Genomic DNA, 21,164 nt, shown 5'->3' with positions numbered 1-21,164 from the left:
CGCTCTTCCGATCTTGGCAGTCTCCAGTTCAGCCTTGAGGGCCTCGACCTCCTTCTCCTTCTCCTGAACAGCTGTCGAGCTGTTACTTGACGCCTCCGTAAGATTCTCTCATACAGTTCCCTGTCCGGTACGTAAAGCTCTCGAACGCGTCCTCCTTCCTCTCGCAGAGATACGGCTGCAAGAACGTAGAGGTAGAGCTGAGGCACCGCGGTGCGCGCGGTGAACCCGACGAGCCAAGCAGCCAATTGTACCGACAACGCGGCAGCGAGCTCGGTGAGAGACAATTATTCCCAGTTTCTCAGTCCCGATCGGTAGCTAGAGCAAGAGAGGCACGGAACTCGAAACATTTCAGTCGGCCAGCCATATCGTCACTCGATTCCGGTGTCGGCGCGCACAAGATAGGGAGGGCATGGCGAGGGCATTGCACTGTAAGTTGCTAGCAGCTGGAAGTGCGCAAGTAAGCCTTGAGATTCAGTTCAGAATAACGTTGATGGCCGAATGAGCGAACGTCGGTTGCGGTCGGTGGACTGGAGGATACACGGAGTGGATGTGGGGTAGTGTTCGTGGGGTGCAGTTGCTGGCTGTCGACGACGACAAGGAAACGAAAGGGGTTGTGTGTGTCTGATGACGGATTATAGGAGAGGGTCTCGGTGCTGAGCGACTAAAGTGTCGATTCGAGAGCGGGCTGTTGTTTGTGTGTGTGTGTGTGACAGATGCGGGGAAACAGAGGTACTAGCGAGTGTGGGTGTCGACAACGAGGAGGCCAGGCGGGATGCGATGCGATGATGGAATGGACGGAGGTAGGAAGGAAGGAAGAACAGTGGTTGGTTGCAAGTTGGTAATACGGAGGGTGACCGCAGTTGCCGCAAGCGCCGTTTGAGGTTTGGCAGTGGGAGCCGCGAGCGAGGCTTTGCTTGTCTCTTGCTGGGGCGTATGCAAAGGTAAGTGGATTCTGTATATGCTTGAGCCCGGGCGTCCAAGCAGCAAGCAGCCCAAATTCAAATGCCTCGGTGCGTGGTGGGGATCGCTGGCAGTCCGAGAGCCGGTGTGTTGGTGCGAGCGAAGGAGTCTGCGGCCGGGAGCTGAGTGTTGGTAAACAATCAACAACGGCGCAACTTTGGCTTGAGACAGAGCGTAGTTTGTGTTGCGGCGATAACTGGGCCGTGCCGAGTCGGTTGCGATAGCGATAAGATGAGATGGGCGACAGCGAGTCTGCCGAAAGTGGTGGTGGATGCGGGGGTGCTTTGGCGTGGTTACCACAAGTGGTACAAGATAGCAGTGGGACTGGACAGAAGTGGTGGTTGAGAGATGAGAGATGGAGGAGGATGAGACAGGAGGCAAGAACCGGAAATGGCAAGTCGTGGGTTACAGGTTAAGTCAAGTCCTGATTAGTGCTCATGAATGCAAACAAGCTCGAAAGCTGGCCCGGATGCTGGCTGGCTCGCAGAGTCTGGTCTCCGTAGCAGTCAAACCAACAAATAACTGTGGGTATGGGTACTGCCCTAACGGCCCAGGGACCGAGGACGAGCAGGCCAGAAGGCTGGCTCCAGCTGCCATCAGCCCGCAGGCAGGAGGACGCAGGTACGCAGGCGGGCTCGCGGGCTGGCGGGCGGCAGTGGTTGATGACATCGGAGGCTCAGCTGGCTCTCAGCAAGCGCAGCAGCAGACAGGCAGATCGAGTGTCTGTCCTGTCCTGTGAGCCAGCATGCGGAGTAGATTGATTATTAACTCTGGCCCAGGCTTGCATGCAGCCCTCTCTCTCTCTCTCTGTGCTCGTGCTTGTGGTCACCAGCCGCCGCCGCCGCCGACATTGTCCTGGAGTGTACAAACAAACAGGCGCCAGGCCCGCCGCCAGCCCTTCCAGGTCCCAGGTCCTGTAGGCTTGCGCCGGCCGGTCTCAGGGTGTTCAAGCTCTGCAAGCTCAGGACTCTTCAGCCTGTGGGACCTTGGGACTCTTGCCAAGTGTACAGCGGTACAGCGGTACAGCGGCATCTCTGCTGCGTACGGTGCTCATGAAGCTTGCAGAGCTTGCAGCATGCCTCAACGCGCGAGCTTGTTGACCGTTCATGCCCAACCGACCAACCAACCGACGGCTGTGTGGCCGTGCGCCCCTGAGCGAGGCGAGGCACCAAGCCTGAGGCTATTCGCGAGCGGCATCTCGCGGAGAGTGCTCGTGCGCGTGGCCGTGCTGGCCGTTCCGCCTCCTGCGTCTCAAACCCTGGGATCCTGGGAGTCTATCCCTGCTCAATCCCTTCTCAATCCCTGCATAACGGTCCGTACGGCGAGTCATCCCAGGCACGAGCGTTGGACTCAGGGAAGAGACGCCGATATGAAATGGGAGCTAACCCACCGCGCCCAGCGCCCGCGAGCTCGCGAGCCAAGGTAGGGACCGTAAGGAAGGACCTAGGCAGCGTCATTTTCGTATTTTCTTCCTGTTTTGGCAATTCCGGAAGCCGGAGGGCAGTACACGTCATGCTGTGATACGGCCCGGTGGTCGCGCTTGAATGGCCCGGGGGCCGTTGCCTTCCAGGGTAGGGTGTACAGACCGGGGGCACCGGCATTTCGTCATTGCAAGGCTGCTGCGCGGCTGCTCGCGACCGCCGCGACACGCTCATTTACATCATTAGTTCTGGCCTTCTGGGATGCTAACAACGCGCGTCCGGGAAACATAGAGATGCTTAAGCTGCATTGCCGCATTGGGTAAGCGCTTTGTTATGTACACGCGTGTCGACGGTGAGACGCACGCATGTACGCATGGCTGCAACACGCTGCAACGCATGCTGCATGCTGCACGAATTATTGAGAAAACGAGATCGAGAGACAGAGACATGAGGCATGAGGCGTCGGCGTGAGTACATGAACGGAGCTAGGAGGGAAAGAATGGGCCCATAACCCACGCCTCGCGCTTTCATTGCCCGCCTCGCCCCTGTAACAATATTGCAATCACTTATGTCTCAGCACGCAGATCGTGTGCACTGTTGAGTCAGATCCACCCCGGCCCCTGGGAGGTCGGTCACGTCCAACCACGGCATGGCGACATGGCTAGCATGGCTTGCGGATTGCAGTGTGCATGCGCACTTCGCAGGCTCGCATGCTCGGTCAATCGATGTTAGTCCTGGGTGGATCCTCGCGATGCTCCAACGACGCAGCACGCTACCACTTCCAAGCGAGCATGCGAGCAAGGGCACGCCGGCACGACGTCATTTCCCCGGGACCCAGACGCTGATCGATCAGTTCGTCGCAAGATAGCACCGGTTTGATCGCAGGAACAAGCGCGCATCATGCATACCACTACTTCTCTCCGATGGACATGCCGGACTCCGAGGGACCGACCGGCCCGCCGGGGTCCGAGTGGCAAGAGTTGGCGAGAAGCGACGCGATGGCAGGCTGTGTGCCTCCTCCCCCTTTGACCGGATTCTCTCATACAGTTCCCTGTCCGGTACGTAAAGCTCTCGAACGCGTCCTCCTTCCTCTCGCAGAGATACGGCTGCAAGAACGTAGAGGTAGAGCTGAGGCACCGCGGTGCGCGCGGTGAACCCGACGAGCCAAGCAGCCAATTGTACCGACAACGCGGCAGCGAGCTCGGTGAGAGACAATTATTCCCAGTTTCTCAGTCCCGATCGGTAGCTAGAGCAAGAGAGGCACGGAACTCGAAACATTTCAGTCGGCCAGCCATATCGTCACTCGATTCCGGTGTCGGCGCGCACAAGATAGGGAGGGCATGGCGAGGGCATTGCACTGTAAGTTGCTAGCAGCTGGAAGTGCGCAAGTAAGCCTTGAGATTCCAGTATCTTCCTCCTCCTTCACGACCTCTACGTTGCTCACATGCTGTCCACCGATCCGAGATGGCGGTAGGGTCGATGTGGCTCGCCACTCATGCGTTTGTTTGTACACTCAGGATACAGGACACGAGCTACGCAGACCCATCACTCACTGTCACGGCATCGGTGAACCTTACGCTACGCGTGTCCCGTCCACAGCCGCGTATTCAATGGCGTCGCTGGCCATGGTTCATCGTCGTCTCCTGTCTGTCTGGTCTGTCGCTGTCTGTCGCTTGGGCCAGCACACAAACAAGCTTGCCTGGCTGATCGACATGTATTAGTCTCCGAGCCGCGAGCCACAACTCATACCTCACACCTTTGTAGGGTCGTTGTGGCGAGCTACGAACCGATCACTGCCCCAGTCGTCAGGATGGAGAGATTAGGACTGCCCAGGACGCCAGGACGCCAGGACCAGGACCACACCAGGAACGTCACCCTCCCTCCATCCCCTCACCCCTGCACTCCACATTGAACACGGGCCCGGAGACGCAACACAAACAAACAAACTGCTGTGCCTCCATCTCCCGCCTCATACCCCGTGAATCTCGTCATCACGGCTCAGCTGCTCTCGTCTATGCGGGGATCCCACACTGCCCGCGATTCCTCATGTTCGTAGGAACGTAGGAACGTAGGAACGCACGGCTTGAGAGAGCCGTTTCACCGTCCTGTGCGTGTGCGCCTTCAAGCTGTGCTCAGACGAAGTCCAGACTGCGGCCCTCAGCGACGTCGCCGACGTCGCCGAGCTGTTACACTTGTTACAGTTGGTACGGTATACATGGATTCTGCTATGATCTTTGAGCTACGTCTACGAAGTCTCGTCTATGCTCGTGCTCCCCCCCTCTGACACCAACTACGACGTGCCCTCTCCTCCTCCCGCTCCCCCTGCTGCTCCGGCTCCGGCACCGCCCTCCCCGGCCCCTCCGGCTGCTCCGGCCCCTCCTCCGCTCGCCCTTCGTCCCGTCCCTCGTCCGCGCGTAGTGCCGCCGCCTCGTGCGCGCTTCGCCGCCCGCGTCGTCGCCCCCGTAGCTCCGGTCTGGAGGCGGGTCAGAATGTCGCTGCCGCCCTCCTCTTCCGGCGCGGGTCGCTTTGCGTTCGCCGCACCCGTGGCACCGGCTGTCGGCGATGCGGTCGGCGAGTCGTTCGTCGCTAGCGTCGCGTTCACGGCTGATGTCGGTTAATGAACGGGGCATTGTAACTGGGGAACATTCAAAGACTTACCATTCAGAACTGAGGTCGTGCGGCCTGGAGCGGCGCCGCGGCCACGGATGGCGGTACCGCGCGCACGGCCGCGCACGCTTGTTCCCCCTGCTGGGGCTGTTGTCGTCGCGGGTGTGGTCTCCTCGGCCTTCGCTGGTGTCGCAGCAGCGGCTGGAGCGGCAGCCGGAGCAGCGGGTGTAGCTGCAGCAGCGGCTGGGGTAGCGGGGGTCGCCGGCGTCGCGGCAGCGGCAGGCTTCGCGGCCGGCTTGGCACCTGGCTTGAAGGCCGTCGCGGTCGCGGAGAGAGCGGGCGTCGCTGTCGGGGTAGTCGGCGATCCCGTCGGGGTCGCGGCACCCTCGCCTCCGAGCGCCTTGACCTTCGCCTCGAGCGTAGCCTTGGTACGCTCGAGCGTCTTGCGCGAGATGTCGGCGTTACGCAGCTGTCGGCTCAGGTCCTTTACCTTCGCCTCCAGCTCGGTGACCTTGGCGGCGGCCGCCTCGGCGTCGCCACCTGATCCGCCAGCCTCGGCCGCAGCCGTCTTCTTCGCCTCCTCGAGCTCCTTCGAGAACTTCTCCTTCAGCTCGGCCTCCTTGGCGGCCACGGCCTTCTGCACAGCGTCCGCATCTGGTCCAGCCTCGTTCTTGACCTTCTCGATAGCTGCATCGTGCTCCGCCTTCAGCTCCGACTCGCGCTTCTCGACCGCCGCCTTGACGGCTGCGTCGATCGTCGCCTGGTCCGGAGCGGAACCGTCGCCTCCAGATGATGCCGCGGCCTGCGCTTCCTCCAGCTTCTTCTTTGCGTCCTCCAGCTCGGCCTGCAGCTCGTTCACGCGAGCGTCAGCCTCGCCCTTGCCCTTCTTCAGACCAACGTTGGCACGGTTCACGCGCAGCACGTCGCGCTCGTACTTCGCATCAGACTCGGCAAGCTTCTTCTCAGCCTCAGCGAGCTTGGTGGCAATCTCCGAGTTGTCGCCAGAGCCCTCCGCAGGCTGCGCAGACTTCGCCGCCTCGAGGTCCTTCTCCGCCTGCGACAGCTTCTGTTGCAGTTCATCGCGCTCCTTCTGCAGGGAAGCCTGTATATCAGTTCTCGAACAGTATGAATAAACTCACAAGAGCGTCCGTGTCCACAGCGGCGGTGGACGCCTCGGCTCCCTGGCTCGCCTTCGCAGCCTCGAGCTCGCCCTGGAGTCGCGTGATCGTTCCGTCCTTGAGCGAGCTTGCCTGCTCAGCAGCAGAGATCTTGCCCTCGAGCTCGGTGATCTTGCTCTTGGCAGTCTCCAGTTCAGCCTTGAGGGCCTCGACCTCCTTCTCCTTCTCCTGAACAGCTGTCGAGCTGTTACTTGACGCCTCCGTAAGCTGGGTCTGGAGGTCACGCGAGCGTCGCTGCCAGTTAAGCCCGATGCGCTTCGCGTCAGCGAGCTGCGACTGCAGCGTCTCGATCTCGGTCGCCTTGGCAGTGACTTGCGCCTCGGCAGCCTCCTTCTCCGACCGGATGGAAGCGGTCTCGGACGCGATGCGAGCGTCGGCCTCGGACGCCTTCTGCTCGGCAGCGCGAGTGGCCTCGCGGGCCTGGTCGACCTGGGATCGAAGGGTGCCGGCTTCGCGCTGCAGCTCCTCGATACGCTTCTCGAGCATGGTGCGCTGCTCGTTCTTCGTCTTCTCGTTCTCGGTGCTGACGTTGCTGAGGTTGTCGATGAGGTGCTGCAGGCGCACGCGCTCCTGCTGGACGGTTGAGAAGTCGCTCTGCAGGCGCGACTGGATGCTCTCCCACTGCTCCTTCTCCGCGCGAAGAAGCGCAGCCTCGTCTCGGAGACGAGTCTCCTGCGCCTGATGCTGCGCCACCTGCTCGAGGGCGTTGCGGCGCTCCAGCTGCGTCTGCGAGATCTGGCCCTGGAGCTGTCGCACCTGAGCCTCCAGCGTCGTGTTGGCCTGCTGCTGCAGCTGGTGAGTCTCGCTAAGAATCCGCTGCTGCTCCTCGAGCATCTGCGCCTTGGCCTCCGCCTTGACCTTCTCCACCTCGGCGACACCAGCGGCCTCGGCCTTCTGGCGCGCCTGCTCCTTCGCCTCGGCAATCTCCTGATCAGCCTTGCTGCGCACAATGTCAAGCTCGGCCTGCAGGTTGCTGAGAGCGACCTCGTTGTCGGTGTCACCGGCTAACGGGTTCTTCGTCGCCGTTGCGCCGTTCGACCACCGCAGTCCCTCACCGCGAGAGAGCAGCTTCGAGAAGAAGTCGCGCTCACGAGCGAGCTCGTTAATCTTCTTCTCCGAGTCGAGAAGCTTGCTGTGCAGCTTCTCGATCGTCTCGGCCGCCTCGTCGAGGGAAGCGGCAGTGTCGATGTCGCTGGCGTCGGCGGTAGCACGGCGAACGTCGCGCGCCTCGAGCTTCGCGACGAGACCACGTGTGAGCTTGAGCAGCTTCTGGTTCTGCTGCTGCAGCGCCCGAAGCGACTTGAACTCGGTCAGCTTGTCGGTGATAAGGTCGCCCTCGCTGATCTTGGCGTTGTCGTCCAGGCCAACGTGCGCAAGGTTGGGGTCGTCTCTAATGGCAATCTCGCGCAAGAGACCCTGCACTTGTCGGCTGAGGTCCTCGGTCTGCGAACGGAGGGCAAGGAGCTCCTCCTCGTCGTGCTTCTTGTTCGCCTCGAGCGCCTTCGCTCGACTCTCGTAAGCATCCCGGGAGGCATGGGCACTGGCGAGCTCGGCCGCGAGAGCATTGGCGCGCTCGATCGCGGCGTCGTGCTCGGCAGCCTGCTCTTCCAGCAGCGGTTTCTGAAGTCAGCTCACGCACCATTCCATTGGAGCGTACCTTCTCCGCAAGGTCCTGGCTGATCTCCGTCAGAAGATCGGTCAGCCGGACGTTCTCGGCCTCCACTTCGCGCAGCTTCGTCTCCATGATCGTGTAGTCGGTAAAGAATTGCGTGTAGGACTTGCCGCTCTCCCGTTGCCTGGCAGCAAGCGAGGCCGCGGGACTGATGTCGTGTCGTCCATCGCCACCAGCGAGGGCGAGGCGCTCGACAGTAATCTTGAAGTCGTCCGCACGCTTCTCAGCAGCCTGGCGAGCTTCCTCGGCACGCTGAAGCTTCTCCTGCCAAGCAGCTTCCTTCTGGCTGAAGGTGGCAGCCTGATGCTCGAGCTCGGCTTCCCGGTCTGCGATGGCGGCATCGCGGTCCTCGCTTCGCTTGACCAGGATGCGGTTCTCCTCCTCCAGGCGCTCGAGTTCGAGACGGAATGACGTATGTTGGGAAGCGGCGCTCGTCTTCAGATTGGCGATGGTCGTCTGCGCCTCACCCAGACGCCTTGTGTGCTCGGCGAACGACCTTTGCAGCGATTCCAGGCGCGACTGGTGCGTAGACACGTTATCTTGCAGCGTCTGGTTCTCGTTCTGCAGATCAGAGAGCTCGCTTTGCTACATGTCAGCTTCGCAACATAGGATCAGCTCACTGTCTGCGCCCTGTACATGTTGAACCTCGACTCAATTTCCGTAGACGCCTTGTTAAGGTTGAGAATCTCGTTGCGCGCATTCGTCAGAGACTGGAGCGCTCGTTGCTCGTTGAACTGAGGTCAGCGGCGCCGTCGCCGTCCACCTTACCTTGGCACTGTCGGCGCTCATCTTGAGCTCTGAGACCTCGACATCGAGCTGGGCAATCTTCTGAGACGCCTCAGACTTCTGCGTCCTAAGGGTGTACAGCACATCTAAGAGTTAGCGAAGGAAGCTGACGGTAACTCACGATTGGACCGCTGGGAACGCTCTTGCAGCCGTTGGATTTCCTCCAAGAGCTCACGCTTCTCGCGCTCCGAAGCCTGTTTGGTTAGCTCATCAAGGGATCAGCTAGCTTACATCGATGCGACTCTGGATGACGCTCATCTCGGAGGAGCTCTGCAGGTGTGCGCTCTGGAGCGATGCGAGCTGTGATCGGAGCTGGTTGGAAGTGGACACTGTGTATCGTCAGCACGACATCCATGCCATCGGACCTACCGGCGCCATCGCGCTCCGTCTCGAGCGTCTTGTTGTCTGCAGAGAGCTTTTCGATGCGTTCCTCGCTGGCCTTCAGGGAAGCCTGGAGATCGGCGAGCGCATGTTCGCGTTCGACGTCTGCGAGGAGGTCGCCTGGCAGCTGGGCGGCCGACGTCGGGGTCGCCGCAGCAGCCGGCGCCGCAGCGTCGGTGGGGGCTCCCTCAGCCATCGTGATGGTCTTCTGGTGTTGGGGGAAGACGACCGGAGTTGCTGGCTGGGCGGATTGGAATGTTGCACTCTGCACTTCAGGTGTTGGACATTGAACAGAGGCAGTCGCGAGGGTCGCTCTCCGTCATTGAACCTCACATTACGTAAGGTTGGCACCTGGGCCATACTGAGGTGCGTGAGTGCATGATTGCGGCAGATGCTCAGGGTGGAGGCAATTTCCCCACGGATGCGCATTCCTTTAGCCGGGGGCGCGGCGTCCATCTTGCAGGTGCTCGTTGGATACACGCGTCCAAAGTCGGTGCAAAGAGCGACAACACACGACCCCATAACGATAGACATGGCGGCCGACAAAGCGGGCCCCTCGACGCAAAACAGCGGAGACGCTGACAAGGAGCTCTCGTCCAAGCTCCAGGACCTCTCGACGCACGACGAGGGCGATTCGGACGACAGCGGTGATGAGGAGGCGAACAACGCTGGACCCGCCGAGGCCGGCGCCGCCAAGAAGAAGAAGAAGAACAAGAAGAAGAAGAAGGGAAAGGGAAAGAGCACTGAGCTCAGGTTAGCTGTGCCTGTACCGCTCTAGCTGACATCAGCGGCGACGCCAACCCCCAGCAGGACATGATCAACCTGATCCGGAACAACATGCCGGTCGAGCAGAAGGCGAACGTGTCTGATGGTGAGGTTAGGCTTCCCTGATTTGGCTAACCTTCAGAGCAGATCAAGCAGGCGTTAAAGGCTACCGACTTCCTGAAGCTCCTCGAGAGCCAGCTCGGCATGGAGGGCCAGGCCAAGGCTGTCGCTGACCACAAGGTAAGCTTAGGTCGCGCGACATATAGCTGACTAGCAGTTCTGGAAGACGCAGCCTGTGCTTCAGAACGAGGGAGACGAGGTGAAGGAGGGACCAATCGAGCACAAGACGGTGGCCGAGGTCAAGAAGGAGCCGGGAGCTCTTCCGGCTGGCTTTGAGTGGAGCATTATCGACGTCAAGGACGACGCCCAGGTAAGCTATTAGACGGAGAACGTTAGCTGACATCAGATCACCGAGGTGCACGAGCTCCTGACGGATCACTACGTCGAGGACGACGTTGCTATGTTCCGTTTCCGCTACTCGAAGGAGTTCCTTCTCTGGTGAGCTAGTTTGTGCTCCGTCTTAGCTGACGCCCAGGGCCCTGACGCCGCCCGGATACTACAAGGAGTGGCACATCGGCGTGCGCGTGCAGAAGACGGGCAAGCTCATCGCCTTCATCTCCGGTATCCCCGTCGAGCTGCGAGTGCGCGACAAGTGAGTAGCTTCCGGAGAGTCGTCTAGCTGACCCACAGCACGTTCATGAACGCCGAGATCAACTTCCTGTGCGTGCACAAGAAGCTGCGTGCGAAGCGCCTCGCCCCCGTCCTGATCAAGGAGGTGACGCGCCAAGTCAACCTGACGGACAACTGGCAGGCGATCTACACTGCGGGCGTGCGCATCCCCACCCCCTTCAGCACGTGCCGCTACTACCACCGCAACCTGAACCCGCCGAAGCTGGTCGATATCGGCTTCTCGCCCATCCCGCGCGGCTCGAGTATCGCGCGTATGGTGAAGCAGTGCGCCGTCCCGACCACGCCGAGCACGCCTGGCTGGCGCGCCATGACCCAGGCCGACGTGCCGCAGGTCGCTAGCCTGCTGAGGAGGTACCTGGCCCGGTTCCAGATCTACCAGACGTTCTCGCACGACAGCGAGGTCGAGCACTGGTTCCTGTCGGGCATGGGGCGCGAGGTCGACGGAAAGCGCGTCGAGCAGGTCGTGTGGACCTATGTCGTTGAGGTGAGTCGGACAAGCTAACGACCTTTCGCCTTTGGAAGCTGACATACAGGACCCCGAGTCGCACGAGATCACGGACATGATGTCCTTCTACTCGCTGCCCTCGACGATCATGCAGCACCCGAAGCACGACGTGCTCAACGCAGCGTACATGTACTACTACGCGACGGACTGCATCCTCTCCGGCGAGGGCTCTTCCTCCTCCTCGGACGCCGACAGCGCCAAGACGACGGCCAAGCTGAGCGCGCGCTTGAATGCGCTCGTCGCCGACCTCCTCGTCATGGCCAAGAGCGAGGGCTTCGACGTCGTCAACACCCTCACCCTCATGGACAACAACCTCTTCCTCCAGGACCAGCGCTTCGGCGGCGGAGACGGATACCTCAACTACTATCTTTACAACTACACGACGGCGCCGATCGACGGCGGCGCGAGCGGGACGCAGAGCAGGCAGACCTCCGGCATCGGCGTCGTCATGCTCTAGGCGGGTCGCAGGCACGGCAATACAGCAGGTTATGCATAGATGGGGTAGCATCGGGGTAGCACGGCGGAGTTTGACTCGGAATAATCCAGGGTGAATCACGACTGACGCAACGAAGCACTCACATCTAGATAATACAACTTGATTCTACAGGGCTCACGCCACAATGGCCTCGTTCGGCTCTAGTGGTCTATACCCCTCTGCCTAGGACCTAACACTTCCCCTCTTGCGATCAGCAAAGTCGAGCGCATCTCGATGCCCCTTCTCAACATCGACCCCGAGCCCAATGACGAGCGTGGCAGCAAGACAGATTGGCGTGAGAAACGCAAACGGCGCCCAGTCCTTTCCCGTCCGTTCAATGATGGCGGCGCACACATTCGGCCCAATGAGGCTGCTTGCGCGATTCGTCAGCCCAAAGAGGCCGAACCACATGCCCTCCCCCCCCGGTGGCGTCAGGTCCGCCATGACCGCCTGCGAGTAGGCGTAGTACGGCGCCTGTCCCACGCCAAAGACTATGTTGTACGCCCAAAACTCCCAATCGCTCCTGAACCCTATTGAGCTGCTCGAGCGCAGGCCGAGGAGACCCCAGGCCGGGATTGCGATTGAGATCAGGTTCGTGATTAGGAGCATGCGCTTTGAGGACAGCTGGTGGCGTTTCTGGACGTAGAGGTAGAGGTAGCAGGAGAGGATGGAGAAGAAGGCTTGCGAGAGGTTCAGGAGCGTGATGGAGAGGAAGGAGAAGTGCGTTTGCCTCGCTTGCAGAACGCGGATCAGTGCGCCCGTCGTGTTGATGCCGTCGGCGAGGAGGAAGAAACCGGTGAGGTAGACAAAGGTATAGGGCAGATGCTTCCTCTGTGCGACGGCGGCGGCGATCTGCTTCCACCCGATCGTGAGCCAGTTCGCGCCCTTGGGGAGTGGAGGGCCTGGACGCGGTTTCTGCAGCGTGAACCAGGGAAGAGCGAGGAGGAACCAATACCCGACAGTCAGGGCGAGGACGTAGACCTCGATCCGTGGCAGATGCTTCGTTGACGAAGGAAGGAGCAAGGTCAGGCTCAGCAGGAGCACAATAAGATATCCCCAGTTACTGTGCGCCGTCGAATGGCTCGAGAGTCTCGCCCTCTCGAGCGCCTCCACTTCCACGGCCTCCTTCTCCGCCTCGAGACCATCGCCTCCGCAACCCTCTACCACGCTGATCTTCCTCCGCGCGGTTTTCGTAGCCGGCGTGTTCCTAGCCAGACGAGGGAACACGCTCGCGTAGAATACAAGCGTTACGCCATAAGTCACCATGCCACCGATGTAGAGCGCCATAGCTGTGCGCCATCTCTCCTCGCCGACGAAGAGGAAGCCGAGCTGCGCACACCAGCAGAGCAGTGTTGCGCCCAAGAGAATGGTGGACGAAGCGTTGCCATAATCTGCAGCCGAGCCGAGGGTCGTGAAGAGCACAGTCATGAGGAAGAAGGAAGCACCGTCGGCGAGGAGGACGATGGAGGCGACGCGCCGATCGCGACCTAGGAAGGGAAGGACGCAGGCATCTGTGGAAGAAGTGGAGGTGCATGGCTGGCCAGTGATGGGGTTGATGGCGGAGGACGTAGCGAGAGACTGGAACAGGACTGGGGCGTAGCCATTAGGCCCCACGCCGTTGTCACCTGTTGTTAGCTTGAGCCACGAGTTCGCAGTAGCTGTGAGGGTGGAGGTGGAAGGAAGCGGTCGACAATGGAGTGGGCCGAAAGGGAAAACACACCATTGTAGTACAGGTAGTAAGCCCATTCCTCTGCCCGGGTGACCGTAGGACCTTCGGGTGGAGCCTTATCCTCGAGCTCATCGTCTCTGTCCTCTGATTGTGCCGGGCTAGAGTCGTATGTCTGCTCAGCAGAAGACAAGAGCGGCGTTGTCTCTGCTGCAATTGACGCCCTTTCAGTCGCAGCCATGGTTAAGTTGCCGATGCCCCTTCACATGGACCACATCGATCACAGCTCTGAGACACTGATGAATGCTCGGCTTCAACAGCGGTCGTTGGTCGTGGGGATGCCAGGAGTGAGTAACAGTGCGTTGCCAGAAGTGACTCGGCATCACTAGTCTGATAACACTAGCCTGGTCACATGTCCAAGCAGGCACCACTCGGCATCTTCGGTGATCAACTGGCTCCGTGATTGCCTTCCCCTTTCTCGCGCCGATTCGCTCGATGAGATACAATGCATGGACGGGGCCGGAGCCTCATGTCTACTAGCTACAACAGATTGGAACTCTAAGGTAGGTTGGAGGGTGTCATTATCAAAGTTGAGAGAATGAGTTGAATGGCGGTCGGTGATAATGCAAAATAATGTATATGAGTTGGTGGTGTCTTCTAGTTTGGCACAATGGCACACAGACCACTCGCTTGAGGTTCAGCAGCGAGCATGGACGAGAGCAGGCCGAGCAGTAGAATCGACAGAGCAGTGCGAACCACAAACTACACGGTTCCGTTTGCTGAGGCGTTGGCGTTGACGGCGGGCGTCGGCTTCGGCGTGGCAGAGGGGGAGGGTGGCTCAGCGTCGTTGGATTGGGCTGTTGACGTGATCTGATCGCCGCGCGAGGCTTTCGGCGAGAGTGTAGGCGATGAAGCAGTGCAGTTGACAGACGGCTTCGGCGTGGCCGAATCGCTGTGAGATACCTTTGGTGAAAGTGTAGGTGAAGTCTTGGGCGAGAGGAGGGCCGAGACCTTCGGCGAGGTGGGCTGGTCAGTCGGCAGTCCATTGCGGTGGTTGTGCACCTTGATGAGAATCTCGCCGAGGCGGGGGATATCGACCGGCTTATCAAGTACCGCGAAGAAACCGACATCGGAACAGCGGTCCCGCGTCGCCTTGTCCACATTGGCAGACAGAGACACACAGCACGGCTCGCCGGCCAAGGGGCTCGCCTTGATGCGCTCGAGGGCACCGAAACCATCCAGCACAGGCATCTGCAGATCAAGCAGAATCAAGTCGTAGCGTCGCTTCTCGGCGAGCTCCGTCGCCTGCAGTCCGTCGGTAGCGGAATCCACGTCCTTGTAGCCGTACAGCTCGAGAATGCGACGGCAGACCTGGATATTGACAGGGGCATCGTCCACAACCAGCACCGTGAGGGGCTTGTCCTTGCCGAGCTGCTTGTTGATCGGACGCTTGGCCTTTGGCGCCGGTAAGTTGCCGCCCTTTGGCGTGTCTTCCGGAATGATTGCGTCGTGCACGGACTTGAACTTCAGAGGTCGGGCAAGGATCGACTCTCTCGACAGCTGGAGTCGGTCCATTTCCGCGGCAATCTCAGTGATCCTAGTCACAAACAAGAATTTGGCTCGCGGTTGCAGCTCGCGCATGCGCGTCAGCGTCTCCAAGTCGACAGCCGGCGCGTCGATCAGGATGAAGGCGTACTCGATGCCCGAGTTCAGGCCATTAACCCGGCCAGGGTCGAGAGCCAGCTTGGCGTCGTCGACAAAGCGTGTCGGTATACAGTTAAACTCCTTGCTGTCTTCCTCCAGCAGACGACCCCAGACCATGTCCCGGCTGCACAGGACGAAAATCCTCTTCGGTTGGGGGAAGCGGCGGATAACAGTTGGCTTCCAGTTCGGGTCGCGGGTGCCGACGAAAGAAAAGGTAAACTTGGACCCCTTGCCAAACTCGGACTCGACGGTGCAGTCACCGCCGAGGAGACAGGCGAGGTCTCTCGAGATGACAAGGCCCAAGCCACTCCCACCGTACGACCTCGTGATGGACTCGTCCACCTGTGAGAACGACTTGAAGAGCTTGTTCAGCTTGGAGGCGGGAATGCCAACACCGGTGTCCTCAACAGCCAAGATGATCTTGATCTGCCCGTCGCCGAGATCCTCCCACATGCGCTCCACAGTGACGCGCGCGGTGCGCTTGCCGCGCTCACCCGGCGGAGTGAACTTGACAGCGTTCGAGAGGAGGTTCAGGACAACCTGCTTGACTCGGAAAGGGTCGCCAAGGAGACCGGGCGGGTCGTTTCTGAAGATGGAAAGCACCGTAAGCTCCACGTTCTTCGATTGAGCGACTGGGGCGACCGTGTCGAGCGCCGACTCGACGACGTCACGCACGCTGAAGGGGATGTGCTCGAGTAAGACCGAGTTGGACTCGAGCTTGGAGTGGTCGAGGATGTTCGAGATCAGCGCGAGGAGATCGTTTCCGCTCGTGAGGATGGTTCCGAGATGCTCGCGCTGGACTGGCGTGAGGCCGGCACTGTTCTCCAGCACTGCCGCCAGGCCCATAATCGCAGCGAGGGGGGAGCGAAGCTCGTGACTGCACTGCGAGAGGAAGAGCGTCTTGGCCTGCAGCGCGGCAGTCAACTCCCTCGTGCGCATCGTGACCTCCGTCTTCAGCCGGCTGGTGAAGACGTGGTGCATGTGGATGATGTACGCGAAGGTGGCAAGTGTCGAAATGACTTCACGCGCAGACTCCGACTGTAAAGCCGTGGCAGCGTTCGACATTGACATGAGCAGAATGACGCCCGACTGGATGCCTTGGTTGATAACGGGCAGGCACATCAGCATTCGGGGCTGGCGATCGTCGAAGAAGGGATCGTTGCGGAGACGGAATGCCTTAGCGGGTTGCGTGATCGGGATACCTGTACGAGACACATGCAGCATGATCGAAGTCGGGCACACGGTCTGGGCTGAGACTTCAGCAACGTCGAGGTCGTAGGGAAGGATGCGTTGGAATGGGCCGGCCGCCTTCAGGCGCAGCACAGAGCGATCGCCTTCGTCCGTGAGACCGATGGCGGCATAGTCGCAGCGCATAAACTGGCATAATATCTTGAGCAGGGTGCAGAGCAGAACGAGGCTGTCCTTCTCCTGGGCGAGGGCAAGCGAGGAGCGCATCAGGGCAAGTGTGTCCAACTGATCCCTCTCCGATAAGGTCTGCGTGTCCTGGGACGAGGAGAGCGTCTCGCCGCCTCCGTTGGGAGCCTGAGAGGATGTGGTCATTGTCTCGCCGGTAACCGAAAGCGTAGACATGGACGGTCGGCGGGCGACAGGGATGTGATCCGGCATGAAGAACTCGGTCGGTCCGCGGGGAGTAATCGTTGTCGTGGGGCAGAGCATGGGATAGCGCTGGCGCAACACCTCGCAGGCACCCGCCGCTCCGCTCATGCGGTACCCAGCGAACGCTGAACGCACAAAGCCGGTTGCGAGCTTGAGAGACCCGGTCCGCTCGATTAAGACGTCCGCGACAATGTAGTTCAGCAAGCCCGAGAGCAAATACTGCTCCTCGCTGTCGAACTCGGCTGCAAGCTCCTCCACAACTGCAAGCGATTCGAAAGGATCCTCGTACAGGGACCGAATGGCGTCGACGAACAACAGACGGTATCGAGTGTCCGGCGAGTATGATGCAAACTTGGCGAGGTGGCCCCTGTGCTCCCCAACAATCTCATCGCCGGCCTGGCACCTGAGCGCAGCGATCGCCAGGAGCCAGTGCATTTCGATGCCGTAGACTAAGCCCTCGGTGTAGAAGACAGTTTCCATGCCGGACTCCATGGAGCGCTGGATCTCGTCGACAGGCGCATCGAAGAGGAGCTTGAGTCTAAGCGTGAAACAGTCGTACACGCCACGGTGCATGTGGAAACTCTGAGTCGCTTCGTAGTCATTGAGACCGAAGAACTGTCCCAGCAGAATCCAAGGCTCTTCTCCTAAGGGTCGGGCAAGATTCTCGGCGTATTGGAACGTCATGTTGAACAACACGTGGTGACTGGTGGTCGCATACGCCTTGATCATGTCGTACCGCCGCGCGCAAATGTCCCATGCGACCGGTACCTTGGAGAACAACCGCGCGGCCATGTCCAGTGCCACAGTGTCTGCGACTATGTTAGGAATCATACCGACCCTATGGTGGAAACTCACAACTTCCGATCTCGAAATCGGCGAGACTGATAGATGCTTCAAACGATCTATCCATTTCTTCGGTCACTCCCTCCAGCGCTTGGAAGAAGTGAGCCTGTCCAGCAATGGCAACCAACGCAGCACTAGAGAGGAAGGTGCCCGGCCTGGTGGCCGTACATCGTTTGGCGAGACGCAGCAGTGCATTCTGGACAGGGGGATTGTTGATCTTCAGACAGTCAGCTTGTGGGCCCCCAAAGTTAATGCCACGTACCGTCATGGAGTGCACAGCAAGGAGGTATGCAGTGCTCTCCTGGATGCTGCCCAGAAGTCTGGCAATGGACAGACCAATCCGGAAGATGTAGAATCGTTGCTGAGGTTGGGTGATGTAGATCGTAGGGCCGGCGTAGCTAATCAGGTCCATGATGAGCGCCTCGTTGCTTCTGTCCTCGGCCTTGATCGGCACCGTGGGTTGGGCGAAAAGCTGGCGTTCAAACTCGGTGATCTCATCCACGGTCTTGGGCTCCCAGAGTTCGATATTCCGGGGGTTCTCGAGGCCGTAGCTGAACTCATCGAGGCATGCGAGCATCTCCTCGACGGCTTCTCGGTACTTCATACTCGTAACATGCTGCCTGACGAGAAGCGTTGACGTCGTGATCTTCTCCTTTGCGGTCTCGCACAGCGGCTTGATCTGTTCGAGCATCGCAAACGCAGACTCATGCTCGTGGAAGATGTTCGCAAGTTCGGACGAGCAGTTGATGAAGGCGAAGGTCATCTTGCGGTGTTCCTTGACCCAGGCCAGGACGCCGCCAGATCCCATTATGATCTGTTGAGCAAAATGGACAAAGTGATGAGCGGCGAGCAGGTTGGCAGCCGCGATCGCTCGCTGAGTTGCCTGCAAGATAAGCGCGACCAGATCGGCGTCGGAAGCCACCTGCCGACCAAGACGACGCGCCGCCATTGCTCGCTCGACGGCATCGTTGACGTATCTGCCGATGACAGCTTTGTTGGTCAGAATGTGGTACGCTTGGCCGTGAATGATGCCTTCCTGTTCAGCAGGAATGAGCCTCTGGGCTGCAGTCTGCTTGTTAGCTAGAGCGAGAGGCAAGTTAGCTTACTCGTTGCTTGTCATGACTGAACCGGACAGTGTTGTTCTTCACCACCAAAGCATTGGTCGAAGCGGCAAGCTGGATCATGATCTCGATCTCAGCAGGCGATTTTCCCAATGCCTCAGCAAGCAGCGGGATGCCGATGCCAGCGGAAGGAAGGTGCGAGAGAAGCTGCATGTCAGTGACGGTTGCGACGATAACGTACCATGAACAACCGCTGGATGTCAGGAGATAAACGCCGCATTACGCCTTCAAGGTAGGAGTCGAAGCTTGCGTCCGAGAGGTACACTTGCAGCGCGGCGAGGTCGAACCGCCACTGCAGGCTGTCATAATCGAACGCCACAACCCCTTCCTTGAAAAGCGTCGTCATCAGAGTCGTCAGGAACAGAGGGCTTCCGCCCGTCTCTCCGTACAGGAAGCTCGAAAACGCCTCGCCGGAGCTCGCAACCCGATCGTTCAGGCAGATGTTGATGTATTGCCGAACAGCCTCCTCGTTGAACGGGCCCACATGGAGGTTCAACGCACTGGCAGACAGGGCCGTCTGCGATGACGGATGCGGCGACCCCGAGCGCGTCATGGTGACCAGAAGAACATGGTTGAGTGGTTGGCTGCCATCCATGAGGTCTCGCCAAATCTCGACCTCCTCATCGCTGAGCCACTGAATGTCGTCGATCAGAAGAACGAGGGGTCGGGTCTTGGTAGCAAAAACTTGCAGCAGGCGTCGCGACCAGCCTCGGAACGCGATTAAGAACTTGCTCCATTCGAGTGACGGCGGCGGCGGCGCTTGGTCTTCCCAGATCAGGCGGCGGGTTTCCGGTGGAAGCATCGATACGAAGAACACCCATTGCGACCCGAGAGCGAGCTTGATTTTGGCCATCCACTCCTTCGAGTCCTCCCGAGGATCGGTCAGCACACGGTCCAGCAAGAACTGGAACACTTGGTTGAAACTGATCAGTGGCTTCTGCTCCATAGGCTGAGACCATCCGATCAGGCAAGAGGTACCGTGCTCTCGACTCTCCAGGGCTTGGGACCACTGTTCGACAAGCCAAGTTTTGCCTGTGCCGGTGTTACCCCAGATGTTGACGGCTCGACTGGAAGCGATACCCTTGGCCACGGACTCGAAGGCAGAGTCAAGAACTTCAAGGTGCGCCTTGCGATCGATCACGGTCGAGGGAAGGTGGAAGCGCGATATTCGGTCGACTTCACCGACAGTGAACTTGGCGAGATCACCGTTCGTTCGGCAGATCTGTGACAGTTTCCGCAGATCATAGATCAGAGAATCAAAGTTGTGGTAGCGGTCTTCCGGATCTTTCGCGAGCGCCAACATGATGATATCCGAGAGATGTTTCGGAGGAAGATCGATCGCTCCCTTGGTGCGCTTGTGCACATCCTTCAGAAAGTCGAGCGGCGGCTCGGCAGAGTCGGTGACATGCTTGTGGATATCAGCGAGTATGTCCACACTGGAAATGTCGGGGCCGACACTGCCGTCGATCGTCTTGCCGGTGATGAGCTCATACGCAAACACACCCCAGCCGTAAATGTCATTGCTGCCCTCCACACGCTTCGTCATAGCCACCTCCGGTGCCATATACCGAAGGTGGGAGACAATGAACTGTTCGCTCAGAGAAGTCGCCGTGTGCTGTAAAGGATCTCGGGTAAACAGCGGCGAGGAAGCGAGGGATGGCGGAAGGATGTCGTGGAGCGAGAGGCCAGGAAGCGCGGTCGAGTGCCACAGTTGGTCGACGATGACCTGGTTGTTTGCAAACCAGAACACGCTCGGGTGACAAAAGTTGAGCGACAGCCTCCTCTCGTGAAGCGCGCGCAGACACTGGGCCGACTGCATCAGCAGGTTGCAGGCTTCGGCCCAGTCTACAGGAATAGGCTTCCCATCTGGGCCGAGAGACTTCTGCATCGGCCAGCCGGGACCTATCGTCTGCTCCCAAACGTCCAGAAACGGTCCGACATCAACTTCTGCGCCTTCCGTTATGAACCACAATCCGAGATCATCCTCCCACCAAGCAATAACCCGACACGGCGGTCGGAACCGTCGCGGAAAGCCCCGTTCGGATGTTGGGGTAGACGGGCCTGACGAGCCTGAACTTGGGGAGGAAGGAGGGTAATCGTTGGATGGGAGAGGAGGAAGGGTGTCGATGGCCTTGACCTGGGCTTGTCGGCGAAAGAATGCCGCCGCTGCAATGTCAACATTACCGCCCGAGCGTCGAGGGTGTGTCACTTACAAACAGGGTTACCATGAGGGCAAAAACTGGTTATGTCAGCGTCAGCCTGACTGTGTGCACGCACTGGAACTGCACTTTCGTGCCCGGCGACACCTCCTCGAACGGTGGATAGTCGATTGTCGGCTTGTAGGATGCAGTGCCAACGACCCAGTCCGCCCGGTCGAGACGCTGCCCCCGAGAACCGAAGCCGGTCGTTAAGGCTGGAGAGGTGGCGTTGGTAGCGAACACCCTCGAGTCGATGAAGACATCGTACAGGCCTCGAACCGCGAGATCCGCATCTGGCGGGAGGGTCGCGGAGGTGCCCACCGATGTTGCGGAGATGGAGGGTCCGGACATGGCGGGCGATTTGGGGGAAGTTGGGGGCAACTGAATGATGAATGATTGATGTTGACAATGATATCGTGTATGCGGGCAACTACTGGATCAACATCTCCGAACAGCAATGCGAGGAAGAAGAGGCGGATTAGGTGATACTGGGTAGCGAGGAAGGCCACGGGGGC

At 59.6% G+C, this 21,164-nt stretch overlaps 4 protein-coding genes across 4 annotated transcripts; 1 reads left to right on the top strand and 3 right to left on the bottom strand.

Annotated features, from left to right (window-relative positions):
- Positions 1–4,995: 4,995 nt before the first annotated feature.
- A1Q1_01508 (uncharacterized protein) lies at positions 4,996–9,201 on the bottom strand (the record flags this gene model as incomplete). Its single annotated transcript, XM_014324547.1, has 8 exons — positions 4,996–6,078; positions 6,128–7,765; positions 7,824–8,399; positions 8,459–8,548; positions 8,607–8,691; positions 8,736–8,800; positions 8,856–8,953; positions 8,994–9,201. The coding sequence occupies 8 exons, from the start codon at positions 9,199–9,201 to the stop codon at positions 4,996–4,998; spliced, it is 3,843 nt and encodes a 1,280-aa protein (XP_014180022.1).
- Positions 9,202–9,537: 336 nt separating this feature from the next.
- On the top strand, positions 9,538–11,482 carry A1Q1_01507 (Glycylpeptide N-tetradecanoyltransferase; the record flags this gene model as incomplete). The annotated part of the gene is made up of 7 exons (XM_014324546.1): positions 9,538–9,765; positions 9,918–10,010; positions 10,063–10,200; positions 10,246–10,328; positions 10,366–10,482; positions 10,521–11,004; positions 11,054–11,482. 7 exons carry the CDS (start codon positions 9,538–9,540, stop codon positions 11,480–11,482), a joined length of 1,572 nt encoding a protein of 523 aa, XP_014180021.1.
- A 201-nt stretch (positions 11,483–11,683) lies between these two features.
- Positions 11,684–13,407, bottom strand: A1Q1_01506 (uncharacterized protein; the record flags this gene model as incomplete). Its single annotated transcript, XM_014324545.1, has 2 exons — positions 11,684–13,125; positions 13,221–13,407. 2 exons carry the CDS (start codon positions 13,405–13,407, stop codon positions 11,684–11,686), a joined length of 1,629 nt encoding a protein of 542 aa, XP_014180020.1.
- A 521-nt stretch (positions 13,408–13,928) lies between these two features.
- Positions 13,929–21,000, bottom strand: A1Q1_01505 (multi-sensor hybrid histidine kinase; the record flags this gene model as incomplete). The annotated part of the gene is made up of 7 exons (XM_014324544.1): positions 13,929–17,296; positions 17,343–17,547; positions 17,593–18,387; positions 18,437–18,598; positions 18,675–20,617; positions 20,665–20,690; positions 20,768–21,000. The coding sequence occupies 7 exons, from the start codon at positions 20,998–21,000 to the stop codon at positions 13,929–13,931; spliced, it is 6,732 nt and encodes a 2,243-aa protein (XP_014180019.1).
- Positions 21,001–21,164: the final 164 nt, after the last annotated feature.

Source organism: Trichosporon asahii (assembly GCF_000293215.1).
Source record: "Trichosporon asahii var. asahii CBS 2479 unplaced genomic scaffold scaffold00050, whole genome shotgun sequence".
NCBI lineage: Eukaryota > Fungi > Basidiomycota > Tremellomycetes > Trichosporonales > Trichosporonaceae > Trichosporon > Trichosporon asahii.
The sequence above is the reverse complement of the archived record's forward strand: the minus strand, read 5'-3'. Positions and strand labels throughout refer to the sequence as shown.